We start from the raw sequence: 20,087 nt of genomic DNA, 5'->3' as shown, positions 1-20,087 counted from the left end.
CAAAGTAGAGATAACACTTGTCAGCAACTAGACCCTTTGGGTGATCAGCATTGTCCCCTCAAACAGAAGAAGAAGGAACAAGAATCATCACTGGGCAACTAGTCTATCCAGATGAAGTGGGTTAGGAGGGCTACTCTCACACCCCCTATGCCATGTACTAAATGATCACAACCACGACAGAGGCTCAGACAGGACAGCATAAGGCCAAAGTGACATCCGAGGGCCTCTTAGAACCTGGGTGTGTTCTACAACAAATGCTCCAAGGACAGCTATAAGTTCAGCAGGTGGCATGCTTGACTGGCCATTGGCTTTTGGCATTATAAGACACAATGCTTTTGAACTTTAGCTTTAATGCAAGTGTCGGAACAATCCTACAAGCCAAGCAATTGACTCTGTGGTGAGCGGTTGGCTGTCAATTGTAATAAACAATCTGTCCAAGGTCAAGAGCTTAAAACTGAGACAGATGTACTTGAATTTAAATCTCCAATTCGCATCACGCCGCAGGACAGGCCACGTCAGTTCATAAGGCTGAAACCACTGCACCTCAGCACTCACTGGCAATTCAAGAACTCTGTTGTTGACAGTTGAGTCAAGGGTTTTGTCGCTGCTCTTGTAGTTAGTTTTCGACAACGAAGTCTCATCTACATTCAAATATATGTACTTACCAAATAATTTATGCCAGGCATAATATTCTGCTTTAAGTATTTTCTGCGTGTGATCTCAAATCCTGTCAATTTATAACCTAGAAATTACCCTGGTAACAAGCCAGGAATAGGGGTGCATGCCTGTCATCCCCGGCCTTGGGAGGTAGAAACAAGATACTCAAAGTGCTCAAGGTACACCCTTGCATGCACAGGTAGTTCTAAACGACAACAAAACCAAGCTGACAAAACAAACAAACAGGATAAGCAGCCCAGCGTTCCAGTAAGGGAGCCTCCTGGCATTTTTGTTGGACTCAATGAATGTGAGACAGTTAAGAAGTTTGAACAGGGTCCACAGTTGACCCTGTTAAGCTTACTGCCATGCTCCCTATTTTAACTGTTTATGCTTTAGCTTTCTATAACATGATGAAGGAAGGAGTGTTAATACTCTTAATATCCACACTAGGAGAACGGTACTAAGTAAAAAGGGAGTGTTGAAGGGACCAGGCACTCGGATAAAGATACTTCCAGAAGTTTCTCATGAGCAAGGACCCTGCTTGAGTCATCCACACAATAGTAAGTTGAATACTGTCAAGCTTGGGGTTTATAATTCAATATTGAAAATTGGATTATAGTGTCTGTTTTAAGGAGAACATTCTACAGGGGGAAAAAAATCCTAATTTTTCTTTAGTGAAATTCAGGAATTTGGATATAGTTTGGAGACATTTTTTTAAATGCATTAAACAAAAGCAGCTAGAATACAGATTACTAGAAGCACCCTAATGACAGTTAACACCCACAGACTCCAATCCCTGCTAATACGTACTTTCTTTCCTCTGCCTTAGCTAGGCTGTAGAGAGCACCCTTTCCTTTTGTCCTCACCACCTTTGTTATAAAACACTTCCCTATAAGACCCAGCATGCCTTCTTCCCACAGCTAGGGTTACACAGAAGGGGGCATAGTCTCAATCCTTTGGAGGGGGTTATGTACTGCTATAACATGCCCTAATTTTGCATTATATCTACCAGATCCTGTATCCCCTTACTGAATGGCCCACTCATTGAGTTGCCTAAGCTACTGTGACTAAGCTACTTCTCAAGTATCTGGTTCCCATAGAGACAGAACAGCCACCACATTGTCAGGCATTCATTTCTTTCTATGCATGTAGAGGGAAGGCGGGGCCACATGCTTCCCTGACAATGGTCAAGGACATAAGTAGAACTGCCCTCCAAAATGAGGCAGATTGCCACTAAGCTACCTTCAGACTGGGAACAAAGGGGATGCAAGGCAGCTTGGTTATTCTGATTGTTTAGAAGAATTCTGAACAAACCTCGAATTTTTCAAGGATTGTTTACCTAATTTGAGAACAACTTCGACCCGATTCTGATGTCCTTTAATAAGGATAATAAAAAGCGAGTTCTCTCGCACAGTTCTGGCTGCCTCCCAGTATCATTAGCAGTACATTGCCCCCTACCCCCCACAAGTATCCCTGACCAGGAGCTCTGTCTCCAGGCAAGGATAGCAGGCTGGTCATAGCATCCAACACAGAGAAGAAGCTGAATAAATCTTTGGGAGGAAATCAGTCAAGGACTTGAGGTGCCTCTGGTCCTACGGTTCACAATGTTTATGTTAAAGCTGTGAACCCAGCTCCGCCCAGTTCTTCCAGAACACTGCCAGCTGCCTTCTTGTTTGTCAAGTGAGTATGTCAGAACTGTCTACGCTTGTCCAAATCCTCAGGTTTTCCTGAGAATCAGTTTATCCTTATTTCAAAAATATACATGACTATTCTGTCGGTTGCTCAGGACACCAGCCAGGAATCACCTTTCTCTCTTCCCCGTGATATACTGCCCTGTGCCCAGATCCAAGTCACTTCCTCATTCTATTCTCTACTCACAAAACAAACCCAAATCCAACCTTTGTCTCTGGACTGCTAGTCAACACGATTATCTCTCTTCCCCGCCATTAACTCTCCATGCACTCGTGAAGTGATGTAAAGCTGACAATCAACGTCTCCCTTGAGATATCCCATGACATCCTCTTGTTTCCTACAGTGAAAGCCTTCGTGCAGATGTCTGGGAGGCCCTGTGAACTCAGTTGGCATTCCTGACCACATCTGCAGAAAGGCTCTATCTCCATCACCACACTCAAGCTCCTTTATCCCTCAAATAGCAAAACCTTCCATGCTGAATTTGGTGTTTCTTCTGCTTAAAACATTTTTTTTTTTCCTGATGGCCACAGTGACCTGAGATCATTCTGGCTTCAGATGCAAAGTTATATGCAGGAAGCGTCTCCTCAAACAGGCTGCCTGGTGTCTGTGAGATTACAAGTAAAAGACATTTGGAAACCAGCCTAGCAACCTGAATTCTAGCATTGGATCACATGCGGTGGATAGAGAGAACCGACTGTAAGGATCCAGGCTGGCCTGCCCCATATCACTTTGCAGAATGCACTCAGGCAGTGCCCTGGTCAGTCAAGTTTTCCATGACTACCAGTCTGGATGCAGGTGCAAAGGACCCTTTAAAAGAAAGATCCCTGTCCACTTAGCTCTGTCCTGCTGTTCCCCTAAGGCAGATAGGACTTTTCCTGTCTCCCTCTTCTCTCCTCTCTCTGTCTCTTTACCTCCTTTTTCCTTTCCTTCCTCCCTTTCCCTTTCTAATAAAACTGCTCACGTAAGCTCTGTCTGCCTGGCATGTTTGTCTTCCGATTCAGTCCCCTCCTTGGTCACCCTGAACCCATCATGGAATCCACCAACGTTCCCCACGCACTTTGTCTTAAGACTGACTCCCACAAGTTGTCCTGTGACCTTCACAGTCACGCCCATGTACACAATACCGTAAATAAAAGCTAAAATTGAAAAACAAAATGGTCTTCCTGAAGTTGTCTGTAAGGCTCATCAATGTGTCAAGGAAGAGTAGAGTTACAGAGGAACCGATCAGAGCCCTAGTGTACAAACTGCATGCAAGTGACTTTCGAGAGTTATATGAGAGAAAAACAAGAAAAACCAATCATGTGCCCTATTGCAACAACAGCAAATAACAGGTGGGATCCTATTTGATTAAGTCTCAAAATGCAAATGGCCAACACTTTTTAAAAAATAACCTTTTAACAAGTAGGGAATTACTGAGCCTTTTGCCTCTAGATTGCTGAGAGTCTGAAAGAAACAATTCGAGCCAATGGTTCCAAGCTTGGTGGGAACTCTACACGCAAACCAATAATTTATAGCCACAGGCTCCCAGGAAGTCATTAGGGTGTGTGGTGTTACCACCTTATTCTAAGTTGGCCTTGTTGGTGGCTCTGGGAATAGTGGCCACTTTCTCTGTGCATCAGTGTGGTTTAGCGGGAACTTGGAAAGGCGGTGCCTGTCTGTAGTTTCCAAAGGCCGTCCATGTAAACAGGTGGTCTTCTCCACACGTCTGCGTGAGTTCCAGTAACCACCATCTTTCTTCTTTAAGTGTAGGGACATCCTGTGTCTTAGATAAGATGCTTGCCAAGGCTCTACTAACTACTAGTAGATTATAATTAGCCTTTGTCTTAGTTTTTCAAATGGAGATTGATATAAGCATAATACTATTACAAAAATGAACACTATAAAAATGACCCTGCAAGAATTTACTGAATCCTTCCTGTGTTCACTTCCTAGCAGAGGCTTTTTAAAATTTCATGACTGATGGATTCATTGACATAATTTTCATTGTCTTCTCACAGAGAACTTACTTAATACATACCACTGAATATAAACTCAATAACAGTGTAGTCCAGACCTTATAACAATGTGTGCATATGTGTGTGCACAAGCATTACAAGACTTTTTGTGATTAGATTTATTGTTAACAATTAGCAAATATGGACTGTGCCGCTTAAGGGACAATACCACACTTTTAGCTCCAGACTCAAGTCAACATCAGGGATTAAATGTATAGTTATTAAAGTAAGTATCTGTTGAAAAGTGAACGCATGGTTATATTTATAATGAAAACTTATTTTTACAGTGTCAGCTTTGATGTTGATAAATCTCTTGTTTCATTGATATTTGAATTTGTTTTCTTGGGATCCAAACTAATCTTAGCTTCAAGGACGTAAGGCTCATATTTCTTTAGCCACTAAAAAATGAGAAAAATGCACACATGGCCATTTTATAAAATACCTAATGTCCAGTTTTAAATAGCATGATTTTGCATGGGTAAAGTCTCTTAAAACCAACAAGCAACACACTGCAAAAAATTTCTAAGGTTTTGGGAAACCCAAGTACCAGTGTACTCATAGGAGGTGATCTGTAACATTATTCTTTACCAACTCAGCAAACTAAATACCATACTATTTACATTAAACAACTCTAGAACATGTATATTATTACTACCACCTTTCAGGAATTTAGTGTTACATACCATTTACATTAATTTAGTCCCAACACCAAAGGGTTACATAAAAGTATCCATAGTAGATGTTTTAAAAGCAAAATACCAACCCTGCTAGTCATTGCAGACAACAGCAAGTAACACTTGACCCAGTAAATGTTTTAAGAATAAAAGACAGGACCAGTAGAAAAAGAACAACCAAAAGTTCTTATCTTGTTACATATTTTAAATATCATTCCATCACTTTCCTCACTGAAGTCAAAATAAGTATGAACTGAATGAAAACTACCTCGTTCGTAAGACTTAAAAATAATCTGTCTGTTTCCCCACTTAGGGGTTTGTGTCTAACGTGTGTATTTGGCCACACTAATAAGTCATGCTTCTTTTTACCTCTTAAATGTGTTGCTTAAAGTTAAATGCCATTCGCTGGACAAAAGTAAATAAGGAAATTGTAGCACACTTGCTCTCTAGCAATTCAAAGATGGCTCTTGATGTACTCACCCTCCCGTATCTGTTGGCGTAGGACCCCGTGAGCAAGGAATGGAAAACAATGATCGTCTCATCCAAGTCCCAGATGAACACTCTCTACAAGGGAAGAGCCAGTCAGTGCATCTTTGCTCTAGTTGAGAACACTGCTGTCACTCTATTTGGACATGACATGGTAGGTAGTTTTGAAAGGACATCCAAAAGAAAAAAATCAGAACTTATGCTTTTTTTCAAACACAACTCTTCCTGAGGGTATCGCCTGGATTTTCAGGTCTAATCACGGAAAGGCACAAGAGGTCAAGTGTATTCATAAAGTCAATAGAATTATAGAAGGAGATAGAATGTACGTCTTTTTTATCCTGTAGTAATTCTCCAGTTCAGTTCCCAGGAGATGAATGGGTGAGTTGAAACTAGAATGTTCCTAAGTTTTGAAAGAAGGTCCAGGACTGAAAGTCATTCAAAAGAGGCCTTACCTCAGAAGATGAGAAGAATTAAAAATGGCCAGTGTGACTTACTCTAATTTAATTAAATAGTAAATATTTCATGCAGAGCTTGAAGCTTTACCTAGTTCATTCACTGGTTAGGCAGTTATCAGAAGGCTAGGTTATATGATTGGCTCTAAGCATGTATGAGTTCTGCATCCAGCACTGGAGATACTTAGAAAAACAAACTATCTCAATGGAACATGTTTATACTTCTTATTCTATCAACAGTCCAGGACAAAGCCATCTATAGATAATTTACATTTTACCGGTATTGTAAGTAGTCCAGACAAGGTTTAAACTGTTGGGAGATGCGAGATGCTGCTCAGTGGTAGAGAGCTTGCCTAGCATTGGTCAGGCCTTGCTTTCAGCTCCCAAGATGCACAACAGACACAGGGAGACTGCATGGGGCATGTGTGAACTCACATGGGGCATGTGTGAACTCACGGCTTGTTGCATATGGGGGACTTGAGCACTGGTGGACTTCGGTATCGACAGGATGGTCCTCAAGCCTGTCTCCTGTGGATGCTGAGGGCCAACTATATATTTTTCATTGGCTGTTTTCAGTTTTCAGAATTGAGCAGCCAAGTCACACATACTCTTAGATACTTGGCAGGTGAGGGGTGGGGTGGGGCGCTGGTATTTTGAACTGGATTTGGAGTTCATTTCAAACAGTCCTTTGAGATATTACAAAGTCTTCCTATCTTACTTCTCTCCTTACTATTCCTCCTCACACCAGCACATGTTCATGTACATAGACGCTGCTGGAAAAATGTTCATCTTTTCAGCCAGAATAATCAAGTTTTCCACCATCTGGCAAAAAGCAGAAACTTAATTGCAGTGGCTTCAAAGGCAATGAAATCTGCCACCCTGACAGTTCTTGCTTAATCCTCTTGCTTTTGAACTGAACCAAAACATGTCTCAGTAGCTGATTACCACTTCAGTTTAGAACATTCCAAATTTCCCTGTCTCAATGTACACAGCTTAGTAAAGCTCTTTACGAATGGCACTTACTTAATTGCAATGGCAGTTATACACAGTGGTACGGTACGGTCTTGTTTAAGCAGAGCTACCAAGTTTGTTTAGATTGTTACCTAGGCTGGCCTCAGAAACACTGTAAGCCAAGAATGACTGAAGTTTTTGATCCTTCTACCTCTATCTCCTATGTGCTGGGAATATGGAGTGTGTGATACCACATCTGGCTACTGTATTTCTTGAGAAAACTGCATAGACATTATAAAAGAAATACAGAAATAAACAATTACAATAAAGCCAGGAAGACAGTCAATAGAACTTATGCAGGTTGTTTGAGATCTGGGCTATAGAACAACAGCAGAAATAGCCACTAGCATATTGTATCAACTATGAAAAGTTTGTATGAAAGAGGAAAAAATGTATTACTTTGTTAATATGAATAACAACCAATGACCAAAGTTTTGGGGTATTTGCTGATGTCCACAGGCCAGTTCTATTGACCCACTAATGAGCTATGTGTCACCTCATCCCTTATTTGAGTATGGGCAGTGACATACCTCAAGATCAGAATCTGGGGGAGGTGAGGGATTATTGTTTCTCCTGCCTCGGCCACGTGACTTCCCATCAGAACCTCGACGCAGACGATCAGAATCCGAATCTTTAATGGGCGTTGAAGGGCTGTGGATCGTACTGTACTCTGTAAGAACATAAGAGGATCTTTCAAGTCCCACCACCACGGTGCCAAGAAAAGCTTCACAGGGAAGCTTAAAGAGCAAGGCTCATTCCACTTAGTTAAAATCCTACATTATCTTCTACTTGCTTTAGGAAATAATAGCTCAAGAGATATGAGAATCTAAAACTTGTTTTGAAAGTACAGTGCAGTCAGAAGCCACTGAACCTTAGCTAAGGGTGTGAGACAGCAGGCCATACCGCATTGCCTCTATTTCCCTGGTGTCCCTGTGATAAGCTGCTGTCCCTTCCCTAGTGGTCTGAGCCATTTCTACCTGATTCCGTAAATGGCCCTGGCCACCCAGGGAGCCTGGTATTTGATTCAGCTGTGGCTCCCCCAGCTACAAACAGGATTCTGGCACATGGGAGGAGACGAAATGACAACCAGCCCCAGGGCAGGGATATTTGAGTCACAGGGCATATTTTTCCTTCTAAAATTGAAAATCACCACTTTCTCCCTCATCTTATGTGACAATTCGAGTTTGACCTGACATGGGGAACAGACTTTTAGAAAGAGCCCACCTTGGTCTAGCACCAACCTGGGCTCTTCTCGTGTCTTAATCTCTTTGAAGCAAACATCCGACATCAGGCATAACATTAAAATTACTCATCTGGCTGATTCAAAGAAACCACTGGAAAAATGGCAAAGAAACCACAACTAATAAAGAACAACTCCAAAAAGGCTGGGAGGAAGAGTTGAATAGTTCTGGACTTCGTGGAAGATTTTTATCCCGTGTCCAGAATGAACACAGCCCACTTTCACCCCTTATTATAGTCCCATTCCCATCAGATAACCTTTACACTACCCGGGTTTCAGATGGCTCTGGGGTGGCTCACCCCGCACGGCTTTGAGCCACATTCCTTTACTAGACAGGGATGGGAATCTCTCTATTTAATATGAATAATTCTTTCTCATTGTAATCTTGGTGATTATACTTTACTAGACAGGAACTATGAAGGGCAATTGAATGCCTGGAATCCTTTACTAGTAGATCCTCAGTCCTATCTGTACCTCATTCCCAGTCTTCACTTTATCTCCATCCCCATCCTGACTCTACCTCATCCCCATCTAACTCTACCTCATCCCCATCCTGACTCCACCTCATCCCCATCCTGACTCCACCTCATCCCCATCTAACTCTACCTCATCCCCATCCTGACTCCACCTCATCCCCATCCTGACTCCACCTCATCCCCATCTAACTCTACCTCATCCCCATCCTGACTCCCCTCATCCCCATCCCAACTCCACCTCATTCCCATCCTGACTCCACCTCATCCCCATCCTGACTCTATATCATCCCCATCCTGACTCCACCTCATCCCCATCCTGACTCTACATCATCCCCATCCTGACTCCACCTCATCCTCAGTCCTGACTCCACCTCATCCCCATCCCGACTCTACATCATCCCCATCCTGACTCCACCTCATCCCCATCCTGACTCTACCACCAGGTCCTCTGAGATCAAAACATGGATACTACTGTTACTTCCAAACCTAGAAGCTGCTCTAAAGTTTCGTGAAAGAGGATACAGGACAGCAGACTTCTACAAGTCATTTCGATCTCTAAGTCTCTTGAACATGCTCTGCGTTTCTTGTTAAATCTTAACAACTCAGCAGATGTCCAGACCTCAGGGGAGGCAATTGCATGTCCTCTTCCATCACAAGAAAATGGTAAACATCCTTATATAGACTGGCCATGGGATTCTCACACCCAGAAATAACCAGGATGACACAAGCCAGTTACTCTCTTGTTTCCATCAGAAAGTCCAAAGAAGCTCCACTCAACAGATCTCAGGTTCAGTTGCTAGGATTCATTTTCTGAGCTAACTCATTTCACAGAAATGTTAGACTCAAACTTAAAGAAGAATAAAATTAGGTAATTTTCAGGAAAATTGATAAAACTAGAGATTATCAAGTCATGAGAACTAGTCTATATTTAGAAAGACAAATTTTTGCATGTTTTCTGTCATTTGCAAAACTTGGATTAAAAAGTTGGGAAATGAAAGCATAAAGGGACTATTCCAGATGAGGAAGGGGACAAAGAAGAAGGAGGAAGAGCAAGTACACATGTATGCATATATGTACACACACACACACACACACACACAGAGAGAGAGAGAGAGAGAGAGAGAGAGAGAGAGAGAGAGAGAGAGAGTTAATATGTACTAATCATCCCCTAAATCAGCATTAGCATGGCTTTGTTGCAAAGGCAGACTGGCAAGGCAAATGCACCCTCTCTTTAAAACATTCTAAGCAAGCATTTCTTTTGTATATTTTACAGAGAATAATGGGCTCTAAATTAATGTATTTTAATGGTCAAACGGATTCAAAGTTGTACTTTTGAAGAAAACATCTAACCCTTACACGTTGAGAAACTTTACACAATGTGTGTAATATGGGTGGCACTCATCTAAAACTGGACACATGGCCATCTCTACCATGGCTTCAACATGAAGCTCATTTTGCAGGGATGGCATCAGATGCACCTTGTCATCTCAATTCTTTGCTCTAAGATCTACTGCACGCTGGGGACTCTCCCCAGCTTTGGGAAGAGCCTATCTGAGGGGAGCTGAAGACATCTAGTACTGTATCTTGTCAAGTGGTGACTTCTGTACAGATTTCCAGGTTGCTTTACTTTGCCCACAAATACCTAACTTAGGTTTTATTGCCACAGATTTTGTTACTGTTTGCCACCTTATCTTTTTTAGTGCGTACTTGTCTTTAAAATACAAATTAAAATTCAAAAAAATATTGTCATCATTTTTTAAAATAAATTATAGTTAAGTATAGTCAATTGAGTTCATTGAGCAAAATAGGAAAATTATACAAAGTTTCTTGTAGGGAAAAATGATTTTAAATGATTAATACTTTGACATCTCTTTGAATGTTAAAATGTATATTTTCACAACATAGAAACCGCTCTTCATTAGGAGAGAGATGATATTAAAGCTGGTGCAAGCTAGTTTTACAAACATCTCTTCCTTTGTGTTCTATGGGGTGGAATTAAATGCTTCTAACTGTAAACCAGCTTTACTGATTCGAACGTCTTCTTCCTGCTACTAGTGCAAAACAACTCAGCTAATGTAATCTTCTAATCCACCCACCGCTCATGTTTCCCTAAACCCTCTCCAATTGTTTGGCTTTACCCACACTGAGATGTGGGTGTGAAAATATTCTGAAGAACATTCATGTCCTTCAAGAAACACTTGTTGTATGTGGTGCACACAGGCCCAGCTACAGCACTAAGAAACCGGGAGACATGGATGCACTGAACAAAGTTCTGCCTTACAGGGCTGAAAATTCACTGACTCATACACAAACACAAAGGGATGAAATCAAAGGGAAAGGTTATGACACCGGAGAGGTGGAATTCTTCAGACCATGAAGGACATCCATGTAACTCTAATCAGGACAGATGCACCAGGAAAGAAAAAAAAAAGGGAAATGTGTTCAGGGTAGGGGATAAGAAAAGAAAAACAAAACAAAACAGAAAACGATACCATCTGGGTCTACAGAGTGCATTACAAGGCAGCTGGAGTAACCAGTGAAGAATTCGGTCAAGGAGAGGGAAGCGTTAGCTCTTGGATGGCAGGAGACTGAAGACAAGTTATGCCCAAGAGTAGGAGATAAAGGAGCAGGTAATTCGGTAGTTCACAAGAGGGTGTGGTCTGGACACAGGTGGTGTCATAGGGCAGTGATGGATCTGAGTCTCCATCAGAAGGCACAGTCAGTAACTAAGTGGATACAAGAGCAGTCAAGGATGATACTCATGCCCATGGTTTGGCAGCTGGGTAAACTGGAATACTGAGGATGAACGGATGTCAGGGGAGAAGGGAACCCTCAAGATGAGCACTGGAAAGAACAAGCTTGAAGAGGTGTCGGCCATCCATATAATGTTTGGTGAGGCTACTAAAGCTCGGGAGAGAAGTGCAGGCAGGGTTTGAAGAACCGACACCAGCTTAAAGGAAGGAATTCGAAGAAATGCAACCAGTGTAGACGAGGTGGGTAGGGAAAGGTGGTGGGGTTGGGAAGAGAGGAACTAAAGGGGGTTGAGAGGAAGCTCTCTGTGGGGAGGGAGAGGGCTCAAAAGCTTCAGACCAGCTAAGAAAACAAAGACGGAAACCAACAGTGAGGAAGACGTAGAGTAAGAGATGCTGAGTAAGCATTCTAACAAGGTAGGCTTGAGAAGGTCGACAACTGAACAGGAGGCGAGAGCCTATGGCTCCTGAAGCTCTACGCGTCTTTCTAAGCTCTGCCACCTCATCTCACCTCTCTGCTAGTGTTGACCAACTCGCCCTAATTTTAGTGTTCTTTAACAATCCCACATGTGTGTCATGCGTTATGGTTACTCCTACTCCCTAACTTTTCGTACTCCCCCTTACCCAAGTAACCCTCCCCTCCCGACAGATCTCTTTTCCACAGTCATGCCTCTCTTTTTGTGTGGACCCACTGACTTTAACAAGGACTCCCAGTGTAGCTATGGGTCTGGAGCTGTCTAGGGCTGACTATTTGGTACACACAGGTGCTTCTCATGTCTACATCTTCCTCTACAACCATTGTGCAGATTAGCTCACTATTTCTACCAGCTATGCAAATCACATGAAGGAAAGGTTTGGGAGGTTTTTTTGTTTGTTTGTTTTGTTTTTGTTTTTTGAGACAGGGTTTCTCTGAGGCTTTTGGATGATGTTTTCCATTCATTTTTCAACACTGAGAAGAAAAATAGGAGACCTAGAACTCAGAAGAGTCCAGTCGTGGCCAGTAAGTAGTTCCTGCCTGAATTTTAGGGATGCGATTTCCAGTTTGCCCAGATCTCCTTACTGACCAAACTGAGGAAGCGGCCTGGGCCGTTGAGCTTTAAAGGTCCCTTATCTTTGGATGCTCAGTGGCCACACTTTCCTAACAGTAAGTGCTTGGTCTCCCTTGCAATAGTGTAGTCGACATGAAAATAAAAGAGTCTCCTGGGGGAAGAACAGTCTCCCAGTTTGTTTCCTGCTACATTCTAGCCAAATACCTCATGCCTTCCTCAACTTGTGCTTACACACAGTGCCACATTGTTTTCAGAAGGCTTCCTTCCATCAATTTAGGTCAAGTTAGTGTTCTCTTAAGCTGACTCATGTACATAGGGTTCTCCACTTTAAAGAAGGCATTGCTATTGGGGCATCACACCCAATTGAAAAAATAATTTTTAATTTGCAGATCTTGGAAGCATTTGTAAATATTTGTTTAAAAACTCTTCTCTGAACAGCACAAACCCAATTCACAAACAACCTTTTATTGATTAACATAACTCTTCCTTTCATACTTGAACATACTCTTCCAAGTCTGAGATTTCCTTGATATTTTTTTTCTTCACAGAGTCCTTTATTTACATGGTATCTTGCTGCCCAGCAGGAAGGCCTGGTTGGCTCCCTGGAGATTTAGGGATAAGCATCCACATTTATTCTACAAAAGCAGGGCCTCTCTGCTCTAACTTGATACCCCGGGGACTGGATATGTCCAATGGTAGCTGTAAAGGCAGAATTATAATTTCCAGAAGGTTTCTGTATTCAGGAAGGATGGAAGTCCCTCATCCTTGCTCATTTCCAGTCTGAGTGAGGGGAAAGTCTGCTCCCTAAGCAGAACACAGTGATGAACTGAGGTAGCTCTTGTCACAAGGACAAGGACACTGGACTGTGTCCAGAGGTCCTGTGGTCTCTGCAAGAACATAAATCTGTATGCTAAAATGAGACAGCTTATAGGATGAAATAAATAACTTGATGTAAAATCCTTAGGAAAACTTTCTGAATTCAGGGAATATAGGACATGGTTATTGGTAATTGTGGCTCACGTGGGGCTTAGATTACAAGAATATAATATGCCACTTTCCTAAACCATGCTTGAGTCTGGGACCTTGAGGCAAATCATAAAAGTGAAATAGGTTCCAGACAGTAATTGACACAGGGGTGGCCTTGAACTTCAAGACTCTGAAAATCAACTTAACTATATGCAAAGTATCATCCAACAGATGACAATGGGGCTCATAAGAAAAGCTGAAGGAAAGAAAGCAGGAGCTGTGTGAACTCTGATTCATAGGAGGGGACATCACAGGCCCCGTGGTTCTCACAGAAATGAAGGCGATACTGGAAAGGAGAATCATATTAGGTTTCTGAACATGTTTCTGTTTAAATTTAACACTGTTCTGTGGAGTGAATCTGATTAAACTACAGTAAATGATATTGCTTCTGATTTCAGAGATGGGCTGGCAAAACCTACCTATAATTTAAAACATTCTCTCAATAATAATGGTCAGTTAGGGGCCACTGTGGGACATGGAGACCATCAGTTATCTCCATGGCACTATGATAAAATACACAATGTAGTCAACTTGGTAAAGGAAAAGGTTAATTTGACTCATAAGGGGTTTCCATCCATCCACAAACTTTGGCCCTATTGTTTTGTGCCTGTGACATCCCATGTGGTAGAACCATGTGATGGCAGAGACCTATATCCCTAAAGGTGCCTGAGAAGCAGAGTAGGAACAAGATAGGTCTAGAGACTATGATCACCATTCATAAGCACATTTCCAATGACCCGGCCGTTTCTACATTCTCTGGGACTAGGGAGCACAGCACCGCAATGGAACAGCACGATCAATACATGTCAAGGGAAAGGCAGTCTTCTATTATAATGATCATCTATCTTAGAAGCTGAACCCAGGGAGGCCGTCAGATGGACAGCTTCTGAAATGAGTGCTGCAGGGAGCAACCCCTGCCGTGCAAACCCTGCAGTCCTCACTATCCACTACGGAAGGGGAAGTGGTGTAGGGTAGCACATAAAGCAAATGCATATTACACATCCTTCATCCTTCAGCTTTCACATTTGGGGTCCACTTTGCCATAGACAGTGCAGTGCCCCTTTTAAAGTATTTCAATTAAGGATACTTGGGACTCTGACTTAAAGAAGAAAAGACAGAACAGCATCTATGCTTGGGAAGCTACAATAAATGATGTTTTGCTTTGAACACCAAGTGTCTCCTGAGTCTCTTGCTAAAGACTTGGTCCCTAGGGTCACACCGCTGAGAAGTAGTGAAGACTATTGCACTCCTATCCCTAAGCTACATCTGCAGCATCACTGGGACCTCCCAGGGATGGAGTCTTGGTCAATGGGAGTTGCCCTTAGGGAAGACTCTGGGACTGCATGCCTCTTCTCCTTTCTTTTGAGTCCTGAGGGAGTGTTTTTGCACTGCTGGACATCCTACCCATAATGTGCCCTTTCCATAGGCCCAAAGCGATAACATCATCACATTATAGATGACAACCACTGAGACTATGGGCCCAAGTCAACCTTTTTATTCATAATGATTCCCCGCCGCCACCAGGTAGCCCGTTACAGTAACAGGAAGCTGACTAACGTACAGCAATGCTCAAACTGGTCTGTGTGCATATTCTCCAGAGAGGTGACATTATTGAGTCTGGGAGCGCTAACTCAGTACGCTAATACAAGTGATTCCAGAAAATACAGTGACAGAAGAGTAAAACATCTTCCTTTTTAATTTTATTTCCTAAATGATTTACGCCCTACTTTTCCAAGAGAGGTTGGCAATAACCTTCCTACTAAATATTAGATCGTGTATGTTGCAAGATCTAATGTGTGTTGCAAATGAGTATGCCTATGAAAGCCAGAGGCCAAGCCTGGGCTTCAGTCCTCAGAGCTATCCACCTGTTAAGAGCCCCAGGGACTGACCTGCTCCCACATCCCCAGAGCTAGCCCCTCAGTTGCAGGGTCACACGCATGCATCAGCATACTCAGCTTTTTACTGGGATTCAAATGCAAGTCCTCATACTTGGATGCTATGCACTTTTCTGACAGAGGCAGCTCCACAATTCTGCCCCCTAACTTTTTCAGGAAATAAAAAGAATGTCGGAGATATGGCATCCACAAGTTTCTATGCCCTAGGGTTTGTAGCCAGTACTGGACAAAGGCAGGTGAGAGGCCAGAGGACAACTTAAAGGACTTATTTTCCCCTCCCACTATGTGGATCTCAGGTACTGAACTCACATCATTAATCTTGGCTGCAGGTACCTCTATTCACTGAGTTGTAGCATTGGCTCTAAACAGCTACTTCCAATGCAGTTATTAGTTTCTAGGTTGAGCGAGACATTAAAGTTAGCCATGAAGAGAGAAAAATTATATACTCTTAGAAAAATCACAAGGCACTGCCAAGTCCCAGGAAGAAGGCCAGAGGCCTAAGAGAGCCTGTGATTCTCCTCAAAAGGCACTTGGAATTCACAGGGATGCCAGAGTAAAAGGCCATCAGCCTTTTATAGTTACCCACGAGAGTGTTCCCAGGAACATACATACATGGAGCCCTCACCCCTTTACCCCCTTTTATCAGATCTTGGCAAACAGGAAGGAAGAAATACACAAATTAAATTAAAAGAAAAAAAGGACTTCAATAAAGCGTTGAATACATTCAAATTTTTCTTTTTGTTCTTTAGATTCTCAGGGAATATTACCATATCAAAAACTATAAAACTTGGGGCTGGAGAGCTGTATTGGTGCTAGGAGTGTTTACTGCCCAAGCATGAGGAGCTGATTTCAGACCCACATCCATATAAAAAGCTCTACCAGTCATGCTGTGTGTGTGTGGGGGGGGGGTGGGCGGCATGGGTATCACTGGTCACAAGTCTAGCTCCAGGTTCACAGTGCAGGAACTGTTTCAAAGGAACAAAGTGGATAGTATAGGAAAGAACACTGTCTTCCTCTAGCCTCCACACATGAACTCACATATACATTTGTGCAAATACCACACACCCACACACACCTATGCATGCACCCCATTGCCACACAAAGCAGCATGAAAAGATAGAGGACTTAAAGAATCTTGATAACTTGGGTTGTCAGAAACAAGAATTTCCCGTAAACTCTTGTATGAAATCAACTAATGGCATGCCGACTTCTTGACTGTTATTAGACAGGAAACCAGCAGCCCAGGATCAATCCATGCTGGCTGAATTAATTGTGGAGGACTGCCTTGAATTTTCTGTATTCTGTGACAATGACGCCCCTTTTACACAGGCACTAGTTGAGGTTTTCTAGGTAAATGAATGTCCCAGTCATCCAATTAACTAAATAAAGCATCATCTTCTCTGCAGTGTGTTCATTACTCACTAACTAATGCTCTGTTGATAAGCTCAAAATGTCCCTTATTCTTCTCACACAATGCAGATGCTGGCTTCAAGTCCCCGTTGTCATTCTATGTGTAGGAATCAGGCAAGTAACACTTTGTGGGTTTCTCTGACACAACCACAGAGCACAATACCCAGTAATAATGAACTTCAAGCAAGGAGAAACCGGTAGGGACCTGAGTTCAGATTTTTTTTTCTTGTCACATATTTACCCCTAGCACTGATCATAGTGTCTGTCAGACAAGTGTTAACAACTCCCCACTGGATATATGAATGGGAGGGAGAACCTAAGGGTCTATAACATGCCAGGTATTTTGACAATCCATCCAGTTCACCTTTGCAGACACCTTTCATCACAAACAATAGCACCCAAGTTGAGAACTTTAATCCAAAAGATCACAGAAAGACAAACATGGTATGCACTCACTCATATGTGGATAGTAGACACAGAGCAAAGGATCGCCAGCCTACAATCCACACCGCCAGAGAGCCTGAGAAACTTATTTTACCTTGGGATTTTGCAAGAACAACGGAACACCCATCTTCATCGCTGGAAGATGGAACATTGTAGAGAATGTCATGCCGAGCTATTCTGTTTCCCAAGGCAGCCATTTCAGCATGCATCAGGAGACTCCACTGAGGACAGACCGAGATTCTTTGAACATTTTAATCCTCCTGGATTCCTTTTATGTATTTAATAAGGTGACAGATGACCTTAGTCAAAGGCAGTTCTCGGTTTATAGTTAATAGCTGCCCAACTATTTCATGTGAAATGTGTAAAGTAGGTTTATAGATAACAAGAAGGTTGTTGATGTATAAAACAACTGTGTTATAGACATTTTTCAATCGGTTTGAAACTCAGAATCAATTTTCTCATAAAACAATGGCAGATATGATTTCCATATCAACCTGTGATCATGGTGAGAAACTGTATACACAATATAAAATAGTCGAAAAGTGCACCCCTAAATAGCAGCAGTGGTATGAATGGAGAATCAGTAAAATTTCTTAAATAATGGTCTAAAGAAACTTGATTTTAAGTTTAGGAGGGGATACTTGATAAAGTTTCAGAAGGCATTGTAAATACTTCCAAAAGTGTTAGAAGGGGATTCAAGATGCTAAGATTTCCGCTTTCACCCTAAAACAGATGGCCCGTGTCTTACTTGATACAATTCATGGCTATACCTGCACTCAGTGCTTATGAAGCATGGCCTGGAGAAATCAAATTTTAAAATGTAAAAATGTAGTTGGGCAAGGTAGAGAATGGGGCTCTTGAGGATGAAGGAGAAGGGAAGATAATAATAGAAACATGACAAATTGTTCCCTAAGCAAAACATGGTGGGTAGCATAAGAAGTAGGGGATGGGACTCACTTGAGAAAGTTGAAGAAGTCTCAAGTGATCCACACAACCAATTTCAAAACTCCAAGGCTCTAAATACTTAAAGAAACTTAAAGCCTGCCTTGTTCTATGTGAGTGTGTGTGTGGGGGGGGGGTCAGTGTTCATTCAAACCTTGGGCATCTACTCAAAAGAATACCCCATTGTAGATGCTTCTACTGAATGCCATGAGTGATGTAAGAAACTGGAACAGAGCTGCAGCCTTTTAGGACTCTTCCTTTGAATTCTCACTGTTCTGCCCACGTGAGTGCTCAGACTCAGCTGCTCTCTGAAGCAGCATGCTTTATTGATTGAGAAGCGCTTGAAGCCAAGGGTCTAGAGCTGGTGTGTGACACATTGATGTTGACTTCATCTTAGCTTTCTCATCTGTGAAGCTTTGCTAAGTGTCCGCACTGCCCATATTTTATGTAGCTGGGTGAGAATTAATTAAGTTAATATGTTCAGAGAAAATGAAAATCAAAAAAGGAATGTAAAGACCTTTTGTATTAGGTGAGAGCAACCTAGGGCCTTGTCCCAGATGATAAGGGGAGACTCATCCTTCTCTGTAAACATGGCTGTGTCTTTTTCCCTTTGTACTAGGCTAATGCATCATTCCTGCTGAGAAATTAAAAATACTCATCAAACCAAATTTACAAGTTTAGATATCAACTTATCTATCAAACCTTTAACACTTAATCCAAAGCCCACTTACTGGGATGAGGGTTAGTTGGATGGTAGAACATTTTTGCTTAGCAAGCAAGAAGCCCTTGGTTTGATTGTTAGCCCTTCAAAAAATAAGCAAACAAATCCACTATTAAACTATCTGATTCTAGTTAAATGAAACAGAAGGATACTGAACACAACCATATGTCCTCTGACTAACCAACCCATTTTACAAGGATTTGTGTTGGGCCAACAGGATGTTTAGCAATTTATAATGTTTCAAATAAGGAATCCATTATGAAGGAATCTGAAATAATGAGTGTTTAGGTTAACTTAATCAGATTAATAATGTATAATTTTATTTTGATTATGGATGTACAAGACATAGATTACATATTACATGCTGAGGGTATGTCCAGGGTAGTCCCTAGACTCCAGTGTACTAAAGTGGCTGACTCAGTAAGCTGTCCTGACTCTTAGTGAACTCATCAAAGAACTCTAAGTGAGTCATGAAATAGATAATTTCCCTAAGTCTGAATTTGTACTTCTTATATTGTATTCTTTTGTTTGTTTGTTTCTTTGTTTTTTTTTTTTTTTTTTTTTTTTTTTTTTTTTTTAAGACAGAGTTTCTCTGTGAAACAGTTCTGATTGTCCTAGAACTTCCTCTGTAGAGCAGGCTGACCAGGAACTCACTGAGATCCACCTGCCTTTGCCTCCCAAGTGCTGGGGTTAAAGGTGGTGCCACCACTGCCCAGCCTTATAATGCATTCCTAAATTGCACACCTAAACAGGTGTTTAATAGCCACCTCCCTTCCAAATTTAACTGGAGACAAACAGCAAAATTTCCAAATGATAAAATCCATTTATATTATATTTTGACATCGTAAAACAAAAAGTGGACTTTATTTCCATGTAGTTGATAGCCTCATTAAGGGTAACACTCCCTGTCCTCTGGGGAAACAGAAAGGAAGAAAACAAATGCCATCACAATACACAAGCCCAACAACCCCTAAAAAACATCTGTTTCCTTTTCTCACATCCTAATAGCCTGGCTATTTTAGATACAAACATTTGTTTTGCTGACAAATGTCTCCCCCCCAAAAAAGTTAGTGGAGGTTGTCTCGCTGAAACGGTTTATTCTTGAGCTGAACAAATTGCAAACTTCTCCAGCATCTACAGACATCTGTGAAAATGGGCGATTGTGGCC

At 41.9% G+C, this 20,087-nt stretch overlaps 1 protein-coding gene across 1 annotated transcript in view; it reads right to left on the bottom strand.

Annotated features, from left to right (window-relative positions):
* The window catches only part of Eya1 (EYA transcriptional coactivator and phosphatase 1), a 119,631-nt gene that overhangs the window by 45,875 nt on the left and 53,669 nt on the right, over window positions 1–20,087 (bottom strand). Inside the window, exons 8-9 of the mRNA XM_051196911.1 lie at window positions 7,497–7,636; window positions 5,498–5,581 (exon numbers count right to left, since the gene is read on the bottom strand). Of these exons, the coding sequence (XP_051052868.1) occupies window positions 5,498–5,581; window positions 7,497–7,636 (224 nt within the window). The remainder of the gene's footprint in view (window positions 1–5,497; window positions 5,582–7,496; window positions 7,637–20,087) is intronic.

Source organism: Phodopus roborovskii, unplaced genomic scaffold (genome assembly GCF_943737965.1).
Source record: "Phodopus roborovskii unplaced genomic scaffold, PHOROB, whole genome shotgun sequence".
Lineage (NCBI taxonomy): Eukaryota > Metazoa > Chordata > Mammalia > Rodentia > Cricetidae > Phodopus > Phodopus roborovskii.
The sequence above is the reverse complement of the archived record's forward strand: the minus strand, read 5'-3'. Positions and strand labels throughout refer to the sequence as shown.